Source organism: Peromyscus leucopus, chromosome X (assembly GCF_004664715.2).
Source record: "Peromyscus leucopus breed LL Stock chromosome X, UCI_PerLeu_2.1, whole genome shotgun sequence".
NCBI lineage: Eukaryota > Metazoa > Chordata > Mammalia > Rodentia > Cricetidae > Peromyscus > Peromyscus leucopus.
The window spans coordinates 105,124,166-105,143,390 of NC_051083.1; the positions used below are offsets into that span (position 1 = coordinate 105,124,166).

Genomic DNA, 19,225 nt, shown 5'->3' on the forward strand with positions numbered 1-19,225 from the left:
ACCCTTAATACAGTTCCTCATTTTGTGGTAACCCCCCAACCATAAAATTATTTTGTTGATATTTCATAACTGTAATTCTGCTACTGTTATGAATAGTAATATAAATGTCTGATATGTAGGAGATCTGATATTCGATCCCCCAATGGGGTCATGACTCACAGGTTGAGAACCACTACTTAAACTCTTTCACCTTAATTTCATTTGAGCTATGTCTGTCTTCTTTAAACTCCTTGAAATCTTTGATGAAGTTTACAATTGTTCTCTTAGATTCTGTGCCGAGTTCATCTAGGAAATTCTCATTGGCAAACATTTCTACAGGACTGGTACATTTTGGAGGGAAGATACTGGCTTGATCTTTCATATTGTTTGTGTTTTTGTGATGATATCTGGGCATGTGGGCTTGTTTTGTTTTGTTTGTTTTTCAAGACAGGATTTCTCTGTGTAGCCCTGGGTGTCCTGGATCTCACTCTGTAGACCAGGCTGAGCTTGAACTCACAGAGATCTGCCTGCCTCTTGAGTGGTGGGATTGAAGAAATGTGCCACCACCGGCAGCTATGGACTTCTTTTCTTAGTTCTGATTCTGATAATGACAGAGCAGGTTGGGGTAGAAGAGATGAAGTGCAGGCAGGTTGGGAGAAATGAAGTCAAGTAGACAGTGGGGACTGGAGTGTCCTACAGGAGTGCTTCTTGGTCCAGTCCTGGAGTTTAAGGGCAGATCTGGCTCAATGGAAAGGTTGGATATGGCATGGGAGGGGCCTGTGAGTTGGAGAATAGTTAGGGAGGATCCTAGCCAAAGCCTAGAGATCATTTGTGGTGTAGGTAGGGGAACTAGACTAAGCTGGGCAATGGGCTAGATCTGGTAGGTTGAGGAGAAAGTGTAGATGGGGAGGTCACACAGACTCACCAGGCTAGATCCTAAGGAGGGAGATGGGAATTTTCAGTGGGTGCAGGGGGTGGATGAGCACAGAAGGGCCCTGGTGGTGGTAGGAAGGTAGGGTAAGTCCTGGCAGAAGCCTAGAGGTTGGCAGTGGTGCAGGCAGGATGGCCAGACTATGCAGGAATACAGGATGTGGGACACAGGGGAGGCCTCTAAATGTCTTTTCTTTGTAAAATGTCCACCTAAGTATTTCATTGTAGTAGCAAAAAATTAATAAATAAATGGATTGACATAGTGCTTATCACCACTGTGTATGGTATAGCTATAGTAGATACCCTTACTAAGAATTGTTCAGAGAACCTATTTACATATTTACTCAATTTAGTGCAAATCAATCACTTACCCACAGTCATTTACTAGAAATTAATGTGACCTGGATTCAAATCCCAACTTGTTAGACATCAAATCCATAGTTTCTACTGTAATGCAATACATTAGTAACCTTTAATTCTTGACAATTAATAGTAAGCAACAGGGTCTGATGATGCCTTGATCCACAGAAATGACAATAGTGTAGGGAGTTTGAGTTATAATCTGGTAGACAGGGAAGAGGGTGGAGATGGCGATAGAGCCGGCATCTTCCCTCGTGTTGGCACTAGAAAGGGAGGTGACTACTGAGCACATGGCCCATTGACACCATTGGGGACATTGACAGAGCCCCTTCCCCTAAGCATACCCAACTCCCGTTTGTCTCAACTACAAGTGCTGGCTCCCAGCTGCCCCCTCCCTGTAAGGGCCTCACCTACATTGTATGGAAAGATGTGATGACAGAAAGTAACCTCTTGCTCTCTTCTGGGATGAGAGCTCACGAGCCCAGGGCTATGTGACTAGACTAATGAAGAACACAAAAGAGGAACCCTTCTTGATAAATGTATATGTCAAAGAGTGATGTGAGATATGGCAGAAGTGAAGGCTTTGTCCTTTCACAAGGTAGGCTCTCACTTATGTGCAAAAAACAAGAGAAAGCCCACTCTGAGGAAATTATTTTCCCAGGGCCTTTCTCATTATCAAAGAAAACTGGATTCACCTAAACTGAACTACAAAAGGTAGTGAAAACCATTCATAACCCAAAAGCCAGGAGGAAGTTATTTATAGTTCCTAATATATTTTCTCTATACATACAAATACCTTTTTATATACATGTATACAGGCTGTAGGACTTTTTTTATAGGTTTCACAGTTGTAGATGCAGTGGCCCCAAGTGTATCCTTCGGTTGTGGACTGTGGAGCCAGCATGAGGGAAAATCCAGGCACAGGAAGAATGTGTGGAGGGCTAGAGGAGTGGAGAAACAGAGGAAGGAAGGTTTCCTTACCAAAAACAAATGGGACATAGTTTTGAGAGCCAATCTTATGTATCCCCAGATGGCACTGAGTTTGTTATGTAGCCAAAGAAGACTTCTGCTCTTCCTGCCTCCACTGCCCAGTCACTGAGATTATAGGCATGCAGTGCTGGGGATTAAACCCAGGGTTTCACGCCTGTTAGGCAAGCACCTTACCTGCAGATCCACATCCTCAGCCCATTATTTTTACTTAATAGACATAAACACATTGTCATTCTTATTTGAGAATGTGATTTTAAATGAGTATATGATATTCTAGCATATGAATGAATGTTTCACTCAGTATTACGCTAGTGTGCAGTTTTCTGATTCACAGGCAAAAGTGAATATTATCATTAAAAAATTCAGTCAAATTGGGGGCTGGCAAGATGGCTTAGTGGGTAAAGCACTCACTGTACAACCTTGGTGATCTGTGTGCAACCCCTCAGAACCTACACAAGAGTGGAAGGTGAGAATCACTCCCATGAGTTGTGCTCTGACTTGCATCCATGTGCCATAGTAAGAGTACACACCTACTCACACATCATACACACACAGGAATATTTTAACTTAAATAAACATTTAGTCTGATAGTTACCTTGTTTCGTTTCCATTTCTTCAGTGACTATGAAGATGGAGCATCTTCTCAAGTTGTCTATTTACAGCTTTTCTGCTGTGATTCACCTAGTTGAGTCTTTGCTCCAGTTCACTCACGGGAATGGCTGTCTTCTCTTGTTTTGTCAGTGTCTGGCAGTACGGATATTATCCTAACCCGTACACTTCAGAAAACAAACATTTTCTCTTTTTTTTGCTTTCATGTTTAACTTTGTGTCTGATGTTACTTTAATGCTCAGAAAAAAATAAATTTTTATGTACTGAAATGTCTTCCTTTTAATTTTTCAGTTTTCATTGTGTGTGTGTGTGTGTGTGTGTGTGTGTGTGTGTGTGTGTGTGTGTTGATGCTGGGGATTATTCCACACCCTGTGCATGCTTAGCAAGTGTTCTACCAGAACAGTATCCCCAGTACTGTGTTCTTTGAGGTAATATACACAGCCAAATTTTAATAGACCAACAGTTCAATAGATAAACCACAGTACACACAAGCAAGCTGTGCAGTGTGTGTGTGTGTGTGTGTGTGTGTGTGTGTGTGTGTGTGTGTGGTAATTTATAGAGTTGTTCTCTTCAGATCAGTAGGGAAAGAATGGAACATTGAAAATGATGGTTAGCTATTAAAACAATAGGTTACTTATTTGGGGGAAATAGGTTTAGACACCTAACTTCACAACATTAAAATAAATGCAAGTATGCTTAAAGAGGTTAAAATTTTAAACTATGAAAGATCCAGAATCAAATATAGATGGATCTTTGATTCTAGCTTTATAACACATTCCAATAAATGTATTGTGGTATTACTCACCAAATATGGCCTTTTTAATTATTATTTTGATATATGATGAGTGTGTGTTGTACATATGTATGAGTGTATGGATATGTGTACCAGCAGAGACCAGAGGAGGACCTCAAGTGTCTTCCTCTGTAAGTATCTGCTATATTCTCTGAGACAGGGTCTCTCACCTATCCTGAAGCCCACCATATGGGCAGCTCAGCTGGCTGGCTGGCAAGCTTCCTGGGTCCATCTCTCTTCCACACAGTGCTGGAGTAAAAGGCATATATGATGGTGGCCCGATTTTATGTGGGTCATAAGGACTCAAATCCAGGTGCTCATCCTTGCACAGCAAGCCTCTTACCCTCTGAGTAGTCTCCCTAGCTCAGATTCCTAAAAAACTGACACATAATTATACATAATAATGGGATACACTGTGACATTTCAATACATTTCACTATACATATGTAGTGATTAGTTCAGGGCAACTGATATGTATTTCTTTGTGGTGTGAACATTCACAATTCTCCCTACAGGTTTTAATATTTAAAATGGTATTTTCCAACTATAGTTATCCTACTCTGCTATAGACCATTAGAGGTTATTCCTCCTACCCATCTTATCTCTGTACTCTGAAAGCATTCTATCTTCTTTTCCCTATACCCTTTCTAGACTCTAGTAGCCATGATGCCATTCCCTACTTTCTATGGAAACAGCTTTTCATATCAATGGCATATGGCATTGTCTTTCTATGTCAGATACATCCCATATAACAAATATCCTCCAATTCTATCCACATTGCTGCAAATGACTGAACTGCATTTTTTCCTCTATGTTAAAAGAAAAAAAAATGTGTATGGGTGTTTTGCTTGCAAGCATGTCTGTGCACTATGCATATACCTGCGGCCTGTGGAGGTCAGAAGAGGGTGTTTAATCCTGTGGAATTGGAGTTACAGATTCTTGTGAGCTGCCATGTGGGCAGTGGGAATTGAATCTAGATTCTCTGAAGAGAGCAGCCAGTACTCTTAACTGCTAAGCCATCTCTTCAGTCCCAACTGCACTCTTTTGAGATTAAATAATGTTCTACTGTGTATTGTACAATACTTTCTTTATACCTTCATCTGCCAATGGACACACAGGATGCTTCCACATCTGGCTCTGGTGAATAGCACTGCAACTAACCTATAGTATTGCATCATACTGATTTCATTTCCTCTGGATTTGAACCCAGTAGTGGGACTTCTATATCATGTGATAGTTCTATTTCTAGTTGTATTCTCATAATATTCATATTATTTTCCACAAATATATGTTCACAGCAACAGTTTTCAAACCTTTGTCAGTATTTGTTAGTTTTTGCTGTTTTAGTGGTGAATCTTGCTGTGTTCTTGGTATCCATCACCTATGTATTCTCTCAGCTAAAGCTTTAAAATCAATGGTATTTATTCCATTGAGCCTCGTGTGTACATCTTTCTAGTGGACTCTGAGACTATGTAACTTCACAATTTGGTCTTCTTTTTCTAACTCAGTTTGACTATACATCTTCTGTTCCTCCAAGTTTTATCTCAGTCCTATTCCCTCTCTACTCCCTCCTCCTGTGATCACAGCATCAGAAATTTATCATCTTTAAGGAAAAAGTTCAGCTTGATATCATTAGGCAAATATTTATTGCCTACTATATACTTGATGGCATACTCTTCAATCTTTTTAACTCTACATCATAGAATGTAATGTTATTTTAGAGATGGGTAAGCCAAGCCTAACTTAGAGAGGTTAAATAAATTGTTTAGGGCCACATAGTTACTTTGTGATCTAAAAGCTAAGGTTCAAAAATTTGTTCTGACATATACGCCACGCTAGAAGATACAACACTTAAAAGAAAAGAGGACATTGGACAAGCTATGGGCCTTAACATTGAAAATTCCAGCAGCCACAGATATAGACGCCTTCTGGGAATTAGAAGTGGCACAATAACGAGTATGTTGTTCCCTTAGCCATCTGGGAAATGGAAATTAAAACTACACTGAGATGCCATCTCACCCCAGACAGAATGGCTACCAGCAAGAAAACTGATAAACACTGGAGATGGTGGGAGGAAAGAAAAACCCTTATACATTGCTGGCAGGGGTGTAAACTGGTGTAGCCAGTACACAAGTCAGTGTGAAGGGCCCTCAAAAAACTAAAAATGCAACTACCATATGATTCAGCCATAACACTTCCAAATATGTTCAAAGGACTATAAGGTCCTACCACAGAGGCACTTACACATCCATGTATATTGCTGTACTCTTCATAATAGCTAAGAAATAGAATCAGATCAATGAACAAGAAAAACATGGTCAGTTACATGCAATGGATTTTTATGCTGCCTTAAAACAATGAAATTGTGGGGCTGGAGAGAAAGTGGAGCATTAAGAGTACCTGCTATTCTTCTAGAGGACCTGAGCTCACAACCACCTGGAACTTCAGCTCCCAGGAATCTAATACCATCTTCTGGCCTCTGTAGACGCCTGCACTCATGTGCATACACACAACACACAAGTGCACGTGTATACATACTGTGGTGATATTTTATTTGTTCTTTGATAAATAAAGCTTGCCTGGAGATCAGGGGAAAAGGCCAGCCATTTTAAGTAAACAAAATCAGGCAGCACATGACCTTAATCTGATCACTTAGCAGGCAGGGTCCCTGTGTGGTTAAAGCCGTACTCGGGAACAGAGCCAAGTGTGGTGACACACGCCTTTAATCCCAGTACCAACCATAGAGACCTGGAGGTCTGTACAGACAGATAGAAAGTAACAGAACTGCATAGGAAGAGGAAGTGAAGTAGCTGGGCTAAGATAGCCAATGAGAGGGCAGAACAAGGCAATAAAGGCGTAGGTAAGACAGGAAGTAGCTCACATTTGGAAGCTGCAGAGTTGGTAAGGTAAGGTTGGCTGGTGGCTTTCCTTATTTACCTGATCTAAGGCTTTCACCCCTATATTTGGCTTCATGTTTTTTTTATTTAATGAGACCATTTAGAAATTCATCTACAACATACAAATAAAAATAAAACTTTTAAAAAAGAGAATCATACTGTTTACCGGAAAATAAGTGGAACTAGAAATGACGTTAAGTGACATACCAGACAATTATCACACACATTGTCATGTGGATCCTAGTAAAAATACACTTTTTTTACTTTATACATTTGTGGTTTTGTGGGAATGGTTATTGATCATGAAACTAGAAAGGGGACCATAAGAGCCAATGCCCTGAGACAAGAGTTACAGATGGTTTTGAGCTGCCATATGGGTACTGGCGATTGAACCCAAGTCCTCTGCAAGAGCAGCAAGTGCTCTTATCTGCTGAGCCATCTCTCCAGCCCCCATATGTCAATGAGATGTGAGCACAACTGGCACCAAGCCTGATAACCTGGATTTGATCCTTGAGATTCACATCATGGAGGGAGAACCAACTCCCACAAGTGGTCCTCTGACCTCTGCACATACGTGCTTGCATGTACACCAACTAGAAATGTAATTAAAAGTTTCAAAAGAGAGAGAACTGGTATGTTGTCCTATAGAAGGCTAAAATGAGAGAGTGTATAAGAGCCCTGGTTTTATCTGCTTCCATGCTATTCATTACTAGTTAATGATTAATGGCAAATGATATAATCTATGTACAGCACTCTCCATGGTGCCTGGAAAATTCCAAAATCCTTTTTATTCCAATTTTTAACATCTTTGAAATCAGCAGGCCTCTTATATTATAATTGGAAATATTGATCTTACAATTGATAGGTCTTAGACACAATGGAATAAGGCATTTGGTGCTTTATAAATGTTTAGCTGTTATATGAGATGATTGTTCATTCATTCAATAAGGTTTTTTTTTCCTGCACAAATCATATGCCAGGCAGTGTTTTAGGTATTGAGACAGAATAAAAGATTCACCACCAACTCCTGTTCTCACTAAATTCATTTTCTAGAGGGAAACAGACTTGAAATATACATTAACAAGTAAGGGACACAGCATATCTGATGCAGATAAGTGACACAAGGTAAGGAGAATGGAAAGTCATGGGAATGCTGTTATCTTGTGTGTGTGTGTGTGTGTGTGTGTGTGTGTGTGTGTGTGTGTGTGCGCGCGCGCGCGCATGCAAAGGCCCTGGTCTATGCCTTATTTCTTTGAAACAGGATTTCTACAAAATATTTTTAGCATATTCCCCTCCCCCAACTCCTCCATCTCCCTACCCACTCAACTTCATGTTTTCTCTGTTCCTCTCCCTACCTCAATCAAAACAAAAAAAAAAAACAGTAAAAAAAATTTCAAAACAAAATGAAAATGAAACAATAACTACCACCACCACCACCCCACACACAAAATAACAACAGTAACCAATAGCAACAACAACAACAACAAAAACCATGGAGTTTCTGGCCTGAAGTTTGCCATTTCAACTCATCTGGCTGGCCAGCAAGCTCTTCCACCATCTGCCTGTCTCTGCTCCTGGTGCTGGGGTTATGAGTATTCATGGCCATACCCAGCTAGGGCTTCAAATTCAGGTCCTTAAGCTTGCAGAGCAAGTACTCTTACCCACTGAGCCATCTCTTCAGCCCTGGAGTGCCATTTTCAACAGGCTGGGCAGGTAATGCTTCACTGACAAGATGACAGTTTCAGAAGACTTGACTGGGGTGACAGGGTGAGCTATGAGGAGAGCTAGGGAACAAGCTTTCCAGGAAGAAGGCACAGAAAGTGCAAGGGCCTTGAGATGAGCACACCCTTGGGAGAGTCAACATGGCTAAAGAGGAATACAGGAATGAACTAGACAAAGCAGGCTACAGATGATGGCTAGAAATTTAAATATGAAGGGAAGACTCTCTAGAAACTCTTTCAAAACTGCTCTAGATTTGGGAGTAGGAGCTGTGTTATCAGGGCTCAAACTGCCAAGTGTCATAGCTACAGTGCACTTAAAGCCAAGGGATGACTCGGGGACAGGAGTGACATCAATTTAAGGAAAGCGAGGACAGAGAGAGTGCCATTTAGTTTCTTAAACACTAATGCACAGTCAAAATGATTCATGATGCAGAAGAATTTAAGGGCAGAATGATAATGATACGTGATCAGAATAACTGAATGAGGCTAGCTTGGGGGAAAAATGACATCCAGAGCTTAACATCAGTAAAACGGTACACAGTAAACTGGCACTGAACTTTCAAAAGGCATGCTGCCACAACATTCAATCACCATTCAAAACTCAAGACTAGTGAACATTTATGGATTGATTTATAGGCAAGCTGGTAGAGCACAAAAGTCGGGTTTATGTAACTAATATAAGGCAAATGCTTTATAAGTTCTTAGAAGGGCTGGATGTATAATGCTAAATACCATCATCGTCTATGTGGACAGACAAAGCAGAGTTTAGATGTCAGCGTGGCCCACTAACTTCAATGCTTCAGTGATCTCACCTCTCTAAAAGGGGAATGATAATATACAACCTCAGAATTACTGTCCTGAATGAAACAATGTGTGTCTCCGAGAACTTAGCATTGGAGTTGCTCAGTTAAACTAGAGTTGCCTCCAGGCGTGGTGCACAATTTAGCATCAGCACCTGAGAGGCAGGAAGATCTCTGTGAAGTTCAAAGCTAGCTAAGGCTACATAGTAAGACCTTGTCTCAAGGGAAAGAGAGAGAGAAAGGGAGGGGAGGAGGGAAGGAGAAGAAAACCAAAGCTGCTTTACTATTAAAAAATGCATTGTTGTTCACTCTACATACCTCTTGAAACAAAGCAATCCAGATTTACAGTGCCTCCAAAAGACAGAAACAGTAGAAGTAATGGAAAAGAGGAAATGCTTCCCCAGGGTTCTAAAGACAGTATTAGCTTTCAAGGATTAGACATAATGAACTTAAAGGGTGATCCTTCAAGTTGACTCAGAGCCATAGAAACCCTTACAAGCAACACACATACTCCTCTTGCTAGCTGTAATTTTGTTTGTTTGTTTTTGTGTGTGTGGGGGGGGTTTTTTGAGACAGGGTTTCTCTGTGTAGTTTTGGTACGTGTCCTGGATCTCGCTCTGTAGATCAGGCTGACCTCGAACTCACAGAGATCCACCTAGTTCTGCCTCCTGAGTGCTGGGATTAAAGGTGTGTGCCACCACTGCCTGGCTGCTAGCTGTAATCTTAAAGTAAGGTACTGAATTGTGAAATATGTTCAATAAAGGAGCTGAAACAAAAAATATTCTGTAGAAATTCCCTTCTTCCCCGACCTATCCCACCAAATACTGTGTAGAGCCATTTTCCCAATTAAAGCTGTTAATGCTGTGCATGACAGTGCTGTTTATAACATCAATACCCAGGAGGTAGAGGAGGCTCAGGAGGAGTTCAAAGCCCCGTTATGTGAGATCATATCTCATGGGGGGGAAAAGGGGGAGACAGAGGCAAGGTGATATGAGTTCGAGGCTAGCCTGGTCTACAAAACAAGTTCCAGGACAGTTAGGGGTATTACACAGAGAAACCCTGACTAGAACAAAGGAAGAAAAAAAAAAGCAGGGCGGGGGAGGTTGCATAAAAACATGTAGCAGCCAATCACGAAATGAAATGCAAACATTTAAGAACAATTGAGAGTCAGTGCTAAATTCCTTCTCCCACCAAAATATCTGAAGTTATGTAAACAAAGGAGTAGTTATTATTTAACCTAGCCATCTAACAAATGAGTAGGCAGATGGCTTGCAAGGAATTCAGGGAACCTTTCAGCTCCTCTCCTGCCCCTGTTGGAAAGCATCTATTGATCAGAATGAACTTCAGTGATGAGTATAGGTCATTGGTGCTCACAAACATTTAAATACATTTATACAGAAGTTAGGGCTGGAGAGATTGCTCAGTGGTTAGGAGCAGTGGCTGCTCTTCTGGTTAGACCCGGGTTCAATTCCCAGCACCCACATGGCAGCTCACAACTGTCCCCTTTCCAAGGGAAAAAAGACTACTGAGCTATTTCTCTCTCGTTCATAACTAGAATGCAGAGCCATGTTGTGGACATCTGTCCTCAGCTCCTTTTTGAACCTCAAATAGAAGTTATCGATACAAGGATGGCTGTTTGACTGCATCTTAGTCTTCTCTACCTCACTGTTGGGGAAGACTGGGTGTGGTCATGGGGCTGCCTTGAAAGCCCAAAGCCCGTAATATCGGGACCCAGTCACTGGCCTGCTTTTAATGGATTTACTAAAGTTCCAATTTAATGATATATATACATATATATGTATATATATATATATATATATATAATTTTTTAAAAAAAGTTAAAGTTGTTGATGTATACATTTTGGTTTGGGTATTTTCTTGGCATCTTCATGATTATGTAGGCCCTCATATTTGAGTGGTCTATTAAAAAGGTTCTGGTCTCTTCCTTACAATGGGAATTGGTCAAGTTGCAGACCTTTGAGATCATGATTCCTGCTGACACGTCAAAAGAACAGGATCTAAAGATACAAATCAATCTGAGCTCTTTAGGCTGCGCACACAGAATAAAAATGAAGTTATCCATTGTGACATGGAATGTATCACCTTTATTAGATTTAATGTATCAATCCAAAATCACACATTAGGAGATCAAATGAATACTACAACATACTTTATTTGTCCCCCATTCATTAGTTCCTTAAATGAACAAATCCAAAACTTGAAAGAGCAGCAAGCGTCAGTTCTTCCAAAGAGGCTTAGGTGGAAAATGATTCACCATTCATGAGTTCAAAGTCTTAGTCTGATCCACTGTTGTACTGGTATAAAATGAACACACAGAGAAAAGCTAATTGAACACTCAACTCAGTTCGTAGACTTTGAACTTCCTATATTTGATTGGAGTTGAAGCAGTGTTTTTAACCTATTATTATTTTGTATTTTACTGCTCAGAGAATAAAAGATATGTCTGCTGTTAATTATCTAAGATAAAGCCATGACACCTAATGAAGAATTAGTAACATTAGTTTCCTGCTCAAAAGTAGAAAGGTTTTAAATAAACCCATACTTTTGGAAGCTATCTGAATATTCAAGTCATATACTTAGCAAGCCAAAAAGTCCATTTAATTAATCAGGCTTCTAGAGAATCATCCAAAATATGTATTGAAATAAAGCCACTATTCTTTATTGTATCAAGTGACTAAATAACAAATAAGCGGAAGCCATTGGAGGACATCTTCTTAAAAGCCATTCTATATATATTGGAGCAAATGGAGCACTTGACTGCTAAAGGAGATGGGATTGAATAACCCAGCATTCTACCCAGTTGGGAGTCTCTGCTTTTGAGGTGGACATACAGACAATAGGGAAGCAAATTGACAAACTTGCTTTCTTTTTAACAAAATTCCATAACCGCAGTTAATGGCAAAGTATCCTGGCATCAATTCTTGACAGCAGCATAGTGGTGAGGAGCCGCACTGTGCTTAGAGGTAGATTGGGACTTGATCCTGGGATCTGCTACCAAACTAACATCACTGAGACTTAAGATCAATATTTTAGGCTTAACCAAAATTTCTGAAGCAGATCTTTGGATTCTTCTGTTTTTAGTAGAGAAAATAGCTCAAGGAAATCAACATCTGCCTCATGATAATGTCAGGTGTGCAAAGCTGACATTTGGGACCTAAACATGCACAGTATTATACTTCAAGAAACTCAGCAGCTGAAGAATCCAGCAAACATAAGGATGTGTAGTCTCTATTACCCTACTTCAGAAGCCAGAGCCATTAGTGGCCCCTACAGGGATATACATTTATCAAATAAATTTCTAAAATCATCCCAGCCGAGCTTTGGTTAGGCGGCCACCTGATGGATGGCACGTCAGGGCCCACTAGATTCCACAGTTAGCACGTGCTAACTGTGAGAGGAAGAAGTCAATGCATTAAAATATCAATTTGAGCTCACTGAGGCACAAAGTATACAGGAGGGGTTTTCTTTTGTTATACAGGATGAATTAACTTTCTAAACAAGTTAAAAGCTGCAAAACAGTTCTAAATCACAGCCTTAGAAAACACATAGCCCATCCTAAATCAACCCCTTATAAAAGGCTGACAGTGTTGCTTTATCTTGTAGTGTAAATATAATCAATATGTTCCAAACTGCAGAAGCCCCTGCCCCCCCAAAAAAATAGAAAAAAAGAAAATCCTTGTTAGAATATAGTAGCTCTCACAGTAATGGAAAAACAGGCAGAGTTTTCTGTTGAGTGCATTTTTGTTTACAAACGTTTTTGCAGTTATAAGGGTAGAATTCAGAACTTCACATATACATGCAGTACCACTTGGGATATACCCCATACCCCTTTTTTAAGTAAAAGAATTACACAGATTTAAATAATTCTCTTTAGAAGGTGAAGAAACTCATTCTTATTTTGAGCCAAATTTTAGGTTTATCATCAAAGAAGATGAATTAAGTTTTAAACTTTATTTCAGGAAGCAAGTTAAATTCTCTACCATCTTTGATTTTGCAAATAACATCAAAGTAGCAAAATACAACTAACTGAAACATATAAAATTATACTTCAGTAAAAATGCTTTCAAAATTGGATCCAGATGCTTAAAATTATTTACTTTAAAGAGGCATAGTCTAAAGTGTAAGTTTTCTTTCAATTACATCTTAACAAATGGAGAAAAAAATGAAGGGGTGAAAAACTGGTCCTAATACATTTCTGAAGTATTACTCATGCCCAAGCCAGCTTGCAACTCACTGAAGTCAGTCTGTGAATCTCAATCACACAGCAATTCTTGGCTTTTAGCCAATGGAAGCACTATACTGATTTGATTATACAGACTGATAACCAGTACGACTTTTCCTTCTTCCAATCATGTAAGATATAAACACAGCAATTATAAGGAAGCCCAAGGCCACACCCACTGCAACAGGAATAAGAAAGTTGAGGTCAGAGTCAGCAGCACATTCTTCAGCTGTTAGAAAAGAACAGACAGACAGCAAAGAAAGGAAATTAGTAAAGAATGCAATGAGATAGAAGCAAACAGGAAGCATTTTGAGAGTGTAGACACATGCTAATCTTTTTAGAGCATTACCCTTATTTTCTCAGTAACCACCAAAACATTCCATAGCTACAGGCCATTGTTTCTTAACATTTCATGTAAAATTACCAAATTTCTCGTACAAAAAGGGAAAATGGGAAAGGGTTCAAATTCAGAATTAAGCTTATACAATATAGTTGTATTATTAGTGTATACAATTTTAGAGTTGCCCAACAGCATTAGGGAAACTGCCTCCAAATCTCCCCATTTCTTTCTCCCTTGCCACATCTAGCCTTAAGGTATTTAAGTGGGAATGGGGATCTAGCTCAGTGCTAGAGTGCTCGCCTAGCATGCCTAAGGCTCCTGGATTCCATAGCAAGCACATTTGGAAAAAAAATAATTCTGTACAAGTAATAGACAGGATCAAGATAATGTGCTATAGTTCTTTTAAAGATTAATTTATTTGTATTTTATGTATGTGGGTGTCTTGCATGTATGTCTGTATACATGTGTTCTGTGCCCTGGAGGCCAGAAATGAAGTTACAGGTGGGTGATAGCTGGCATGTGGGTGCTGGGAACCAAACCCAGATCCTCTGCAAGACCAACAAATACTCCAGTATCATTATTTTAAGCATTAGGCAGCTCACAGGTTACATGTAATTCTTTTTAGCTAACTGATGGCCTTGCTAAAAAAAAAAGAGCAGAATCTAAGGCATACAAGTCCATCCCATGGATTTACCAGACTACAGCATGAACAATGTGGGCACTAAACTCTGACTTAAGACATAATTGAATTGGAAATCAGACTCTTTGCAGGACTACCTAATTTAAGGCCTTTGTCAAGTTATTTAAGCTGGACCTCACTTCCTTCAACTATTAAAAGGGGATACTGACACCTACATCATAAGGTCCTTCAGGATTAAGTATATTTTTAAAGTATCTGACCCATAACAAGTGATCCACAATTACTCACTCCCTTCCCTTTTCCTCCTATATTTATGATGCAGAGGCTTGAGTTTTGACAGCACGGAAATCCTAACAAGTGTGTCTTAATAGATGACTAAGAAGGCCTATATTCATTATTTCAAAAAAGCAAAACAAAGGACAACTCAAAGTGCCTACCTTTGTTCTCAAAAGTTCAAGTTTAAATCCGTCATCATTTTACTATTGAGTGAGTGAATTTTATTCAGATTTTAATGCAAATACTAGTGGGTTCATTGCTACCACACATCAAACATCTGTGAAGTCATATCCCTTTCCATACAGTTCTAGACTTAAAAGTAAATAATCTCTAAGGTCTTTTCAGTACAAGGCTAAAGCAATGAATAAATTATAATGTTTTGTGTGATCTGTGATCCATCAACAGCCTGCATATATCCTCTGAGATTTCCTCTTCTTACACTTTTGTCATTCACAAACACTGTCATGCTTCTGAAAACATAATGTGAATTTCAGTAACTACAATTGGCTTTTTTTTTTTTTTTTGGAGGGTACTGTTTTACTGAAAGCTCCCTAACAGACACTGACAGCTGGGTACCTAAACACATTTGTACTGTTAATTAGTACGTGACAGAAACTCTGAACAAGCCAATATACACATTAGAATGAATTAATGATCATTTCAGTATGAACATGGTCTCATCTGTTAAATCTTTGGATTTATTTATATTTTCCATCAGCACCTCACTTTTACCATGAAAATGTTTCAATCTGGACTAGCTGTCTAGCTAATTGTAATGCCTCTCAACACGGTGCCCCACAGCGGCTATCTTGGAGAAGCAAGAGCAAAGCTGCTGTGCTTCGTTGCCTCCCTTCTGAGATTGCTGTTAGCTTACATTTCATAAGTACCAGTCTGATGACAACACTAAATAGATTTGAATGCTCCAGAGATCAACAAGATGAGGTAGAGAAACACAACACAATCTGTCCTAATTAGTTCATAGAATCTTCTATCTTTTAGTGTTAATCAGGCATCCAAAGAGGAGGAAAACAAGGCAAGTGGTTAATGTTTGACTCTTTGCAGTCTATATTGCTGAAAAATAAATATTTCCTTAAAAGCCCAGGTTGGGCATGGTAACACATGCCTGTGATCTTTGAATCTGGCAAGCCAACGCAAGCGGATCTCTGTGAGTTTGAAGCCAGCCTGGACTACATAGCAAGTACCAGATCAGCCAAGGCTACAGAAACTCTTGACTCATAAAACAACCTCCCCTCAAAAAAATCCTTCTAATTAAGAAGCCAGTTTGAGTTCTGTTATAGCCTCCTCAGCCTGTTTTTAATCTAGGGGAAAATCACAAGTTTGAGAATCTAATTTCATATTTAATTTGAAGTCAAAGGTAACAGTGAAAGTCATAACCTTAAAATGATGTAATATTCTGGTTTCTCTTTAGGTCTTATAAAAATGTGGATGGCCCTAGGACTATCTCTACTTCATACCCCTGAAAACCAAGTCTTAGCATATCTGATGTATTTTAAGCCTTGAACTATATACAAAGGCATAGCTGTAGTGAGTTTAAATCAGGACAGCTGGTACACATCGAAACAAAACACCAGTGGTGAAGCAGTATTTATTAATTTCAGTAAGGTACAACTCTATAATGGTCATATTAATAAGTTTAAGGCATCTCAGGTTAGGATCCCAATTTGGCCAAAGCTTCTTAAGACAGATCTTAAAATATTGCACATGTGTCTTTTTTTTTTTAAGCCAGTCTGCATTTTAAGTGGATCAGAGAACAGTTTTTAATGAAAAAAAAAAAAAGACTCATCTCAAAATGATGGGGCCGATTTAGGAATGAAAGTTCCAAGGAACAAAGTGCTTCATACACTGAGAGGCAAGAAAACCTTACTATTTGAACGCATTTTGTAATACAATCATGAACGAATTTTGTAATATAATCAATTAGATTGTAGGTTCTAAAACTGCTCATATCCAGTATGATGGCGCTTGAGACCAATAAAATAAGCCAGCAACACTAGAGTAAGTACTCCTGCCAGGGCTGCTCCCACTGCTATGGGCACAAGGAAGTTGTCTTCATCTGCACTGCAGTCTTGAGCTAGATGTGGAGAAAGGACAATTGAGAACAGAAACAATGACATTTCAAAAGTCTCCATTTTAAGTTAAAATGACAGCACTTCCCAACATACAGATTTTTACATCAAAATAACGTCACTAGCATTCATTATCAGTAAATGAGATGTTCCCCAAAAGTGATCCCTTAAAAAACAAAATACAAACAGACAAAAAACCCAAACCAGAACTTTTACGCAGTCATCCCTCCATAAAAAGCAGTCATTGGAGGAGAAATATGTATAGCCATCACATACTGCCAGGCTCCTTACAGAAAATAACAACAAATAAATATAATTTGATTTCCCTTGATCAGCCTAGAGCTTTAGACAGCAACTATCATATTGAATCCTGAATGTTACAAGGTACTAACTCACAAACTGAACAGCTATTTCAAGCTGACAAGAGCTCAATGCATAGTATGTCAGCTCACTTGGTAATGAGGAAAGATAATTAACCCCTACTGGCATAACTGTTGGCTTCGTGATGTGTATGTAGTCTAGGGAAAGAGGAATACTTAGTCACTACTGGTAGGAATGTAAAACTGGTTTAGCCACCATGGAAATCAGCATCAAATTTCTACTGGAAGGAAGAAAACATGAATCTGGAAAGGGGACTGATCAGTAAGGGGGCACGTTGATAGGGATGGAAGGAGACAAAGGTTGCATGAGAGAGTAATCAGAACACAATATATAGATAATTCAAATTGTCAAAAAAAACAAAATTAATCTGAAAAATTAAAAAGAGAAATACCACATATACAATGATCCAGGACTTCTAGTATTGGTTATATATCCACAGGAAAGTAATTCAGTATATCAAAACAAAACATCCTAAAAATAGAATTACTGTATGATCCAGCTATACCACTCCTCAGTATATATCCAAAAGATAAAAAAATCAACAAGTCACAGAGATACCTGCACATCCATGTTTATTGCAGCACTAGTCACAAGATATAGTCAAGACCTAACTTAAAGATCCAACAAGTGAATAGATGAGGAAAGTGTGTTATATATACAAAATGGAGTTTTATGTAGCCATAAATAAAAATGAAATCCTTCCATTTGAAGGAAAATTGTGGAACTAAAATTAGCATGCTAAGCAAAATAAGCCAGACTCAGCCAAGTCCCCCTTTTTTATATGCAGATTCTAAATGTGTGTGTAAGTACAAAGGAGACCATGCAGGGCATAGAGCTTCTGAAGAGGCAGATGATATACATGTGTGGTATATACTCAATGTTATATATATGACATGAAAGCAGAAGGGGAGGCCATTTGTCAAGAAGGGTTAAGCAAGAGGGCAGAAGGAAGGACAGGGAGGACACCAGGGAAGGAGAAAATGAGACTATAATGGAATATATAAAATGCTATACTAAAACACTGTATGCTAACATAAAAAATAGTATGTGTAGTCCAGTGTGATAATCAAATAAAGAAATCAGTGGTTAGAAATGCAAGACATTCTATAGTTGAGCAAGCAAAACACAAAGTATCATGGAAGTGTTTCAGGGACCCTGTCAACTCAGCTTTGTTACATAATATACCTTGGAAAGGTGACATTTGAGCAGAGTTTTAAGACAAGGAATTAACCATGCAGGTAGGAGGAGGCAATGCAGGTGTAAGAAACAGTGCAGACAAAAACACAGAGGGTAAGAAAACATGAAAGTCCAGGAGCAATGCAAGGGGGGGTAACACAGAACAATGAGTGGGCTGGATGGAAGCCAGAAAGAGGGTACTTAAGACCAGCTCACTCTTAAGTGGTTCTGCTTTATACCAATGGAAACAAATAGCAACAGGAATTCAAGCACAGTACTTGTTTTAGAATTGTAGGTGGAAAATTGCAGGTAGTAAGCTAGGAGCCACCTCTATTGATAGCATCCAAGTGACCAATGTAATTCTCCTGACCTGGGTTAATGAAGTGTAGATGCAAAAGGGAGAGACCACAGATCCATTTAGAAGGCAAAATTGACAAAAATGGATGTAAAGAGTGTAACAGGCTGCAATAATAGGATGGTTTCCAATTCTACACTTGAGTGGTTACGTAGATGGTGGTGCTGTCCGTTGTGATAGTAATTCAAAAGAAAGAAATATGAATTTTAGTCCTGTTGCATTTGTAGTTACTGAGGATGAGTGGGATAGAGAATGAAAAGGGATATGTAGAAGGGGGAGATACTCAGTTTTGGATTGAATTTAAGATGTCTGAGTCCCCAGGTATATCATTCCTGAGTACATACCTAAAGGGGTGTATCCTACCATAAAGACCTGCACATTTGTATCTATTGCTGCACTATACATAGTAGTAAACAAATACATAGTAGGAACTAGCCTACATGTCTACAAAAAAGTGACTAAAGAAAATGTGGCACAAATACACAATGGAAATGAAATCATTCCACTTGAAGAAAATTTGATAGAACTAAAATTAGCATGTTAAGCAAAATAAGCCAGACTCCAAAGACAAATCCCACATGATTACTCTCATACTCAGATACTGTGTTTTAATTTGCATATACAACCATGAAACTAGACCGTGGGAGG

The 19,225-nt window shown here is 39.1% G+C and overlaps 1 protein-coding gene across 1 annotated transcript in view; it reads right to left on the bottom strand.

Annotated features, from left to right (window-relative positions):
• Positions 1-15,086: 15,086 nt before the first annotated feature.
• Positions 15,087-19,225, bottom strand: part of Lamp2 (lysosomal associated membrane protein 2) — a 46,899-nt gene continuing 42,760 nt past the window's right edge. The window contains 1 exon segment of the mRNA XM_028893723.2: positions 15,087-16,670. Coding sequence (XP_028749556.1) covers positions 16,531-16,670 — 140 coding nt within the window. The 3' untranslated portion in view covers positions 15,087-16,530.